The sequence below is a fragment of the Cibotium barometz genome, chromosome 7 (genome assembly GCF_041138505.1).
Source record: "Cibotium barometz isolate CiBa-2024 chromosome 7, ASM4113850v1, whole genome shotgun sequence".
In the NCBI taxonomy this organism is placed as follows: Eukaryota; Viridiplantae; Streptophyta; class Polypodiopsida; order Cyatheales; family Cibotiaceae; genus Cibotium; species Cibotium barometz.
In genome coordinates this window covers 23,277,778-23,279,001 of record NC_141052.1, presented here as the reverse complement: position 1 = coordinate 23,279,001, position 1,224 = coordinate 23,277,778, and the positions used below count along the sequence as shown (strand labels likewise).

Here is a 1,224-nt window from a genome sequence, read left to right as displayed (position 1 = left end):
AAGTGTGGTGTAAATTATGGAGTTTTATGCTTATGGTAGACCTTGTAGTAGGGAACACCCTTCTCAACATGTATGGAAATGTGAGAGTATGTATGATGTAAGGACTGGCTTTGAAAGAATGCCCTTTTGAGATATCGTGTCTTGGAATGCCATGATTTCTGTGCTTGCTCAGAATCGATATAATCAGTATGCTTTGGATTTTTTTTTCAACTGATGCTACTAGAAGGTTTGATGCAAGAAGATTTCAAGTCAGGAAGGAGTTCAAACTTAGTACTTCTACTAGTTGCTGCATTTGCTGCTCGCCTTTTCCATCTCACACACCCTCTCTCTCTCTCATAGATATGGCTTCGCAAAAGGGTTCAACTACTGTTGCCGATGCTATAAAAGACATTGAGCTAGAAAAGGTGCAGGGTGCTTCAGAAGCTAAGTTTGTGAAAGTGGGCTCTTTTTGGGCGAATCAGACCGCTGTTATCCACATTCTTCAGAGATTTGGGTGCAAGCTATGCAGAGCTAATGCCTTGGAGCTGCAGAAGATTATCCCCACTTTGGAGGCAAACAATGTGCGGGTTGTGGCCGTCGGGATTGAAAAGCTTGGCCTTGAGGAGTTTCAACAAGGTGGCTATTGGGATAGAGAGCTTTACATCGATAATGTGAAGAAGATACATCAGGCATTGAACATTAAGTCAGTGGGAATTCTAAGTGTGGCTAAGATGCTTTACGATGTCCGTGATGCTATCAAGAAAGCCAAGGCTAAGGCCTCTCATGGGCGCCTTACATTGCTACAATTGGTTCGATGCCATGGCCATCTCAGCCGAAGTAGGGGCAGAAAAGCCCAACCCAGCTATCTTCTCGGCGGCTTGTGAGCTCTTTGGGGTGCATGAGGAGGAGGCTGTGCATGTTGGAGATGATCGTCGGAATGACATATGGGGAGCAAAGGATGCTGGTTGTGATGCATGGCTAAGAGGTGAAGATGTCACTTCCTTCCAGCAGCTGGACACGAACACGCAAGGTGGCGGCTCGCGTGGCAAAGGTATAAAGGATTGGGAATAAGGCGCAGTGTATTTGAATCAGGGGAAACTCGAAATTATAGCTGCAAAAGTGAAGGGCGCCTGAATCTCTTGCGCGAAAGAGAGAAAAACCAGAAAAACAGCGCATATCAGAGGTTTTTTGCAGAGAAATGAGAACCAGAGATTTAAAAATCTTGATGACGCCTACTGTATGGGG

At 45.3% G+C, this 1,224-nt stretch overlaps 1 protein-coding gene across 1 annotated transcript; it reads left to right on the top strand.

Annotated features, from left to right (window-relative positions):
• Positions 1-341: 341 nt before the first annotated feature.
• LOC147636793 (uncharacterized) lies at positions 342-863 on the top strand. Its single transcript, XM_086800969.1, has one exon. The coding sequence runs from the start codon at positions 342-344 to the stop codon at positions 861-863; it is 522 nt and encodes a 173-aa protein (XP_086657095.1).
• Positions 864-1,224: the final 361 nt, after the last annotated feature.

What these genes read in the sequence shown, in the direction of transcription:
- LOC147636793 (XM_086800969.1), top strand. Translation starts at nt 342, where the DNA reads ATGGCTTCGCAAAAGGGTTCAACTACTGTTGCCGATGCTATAAAAGAC.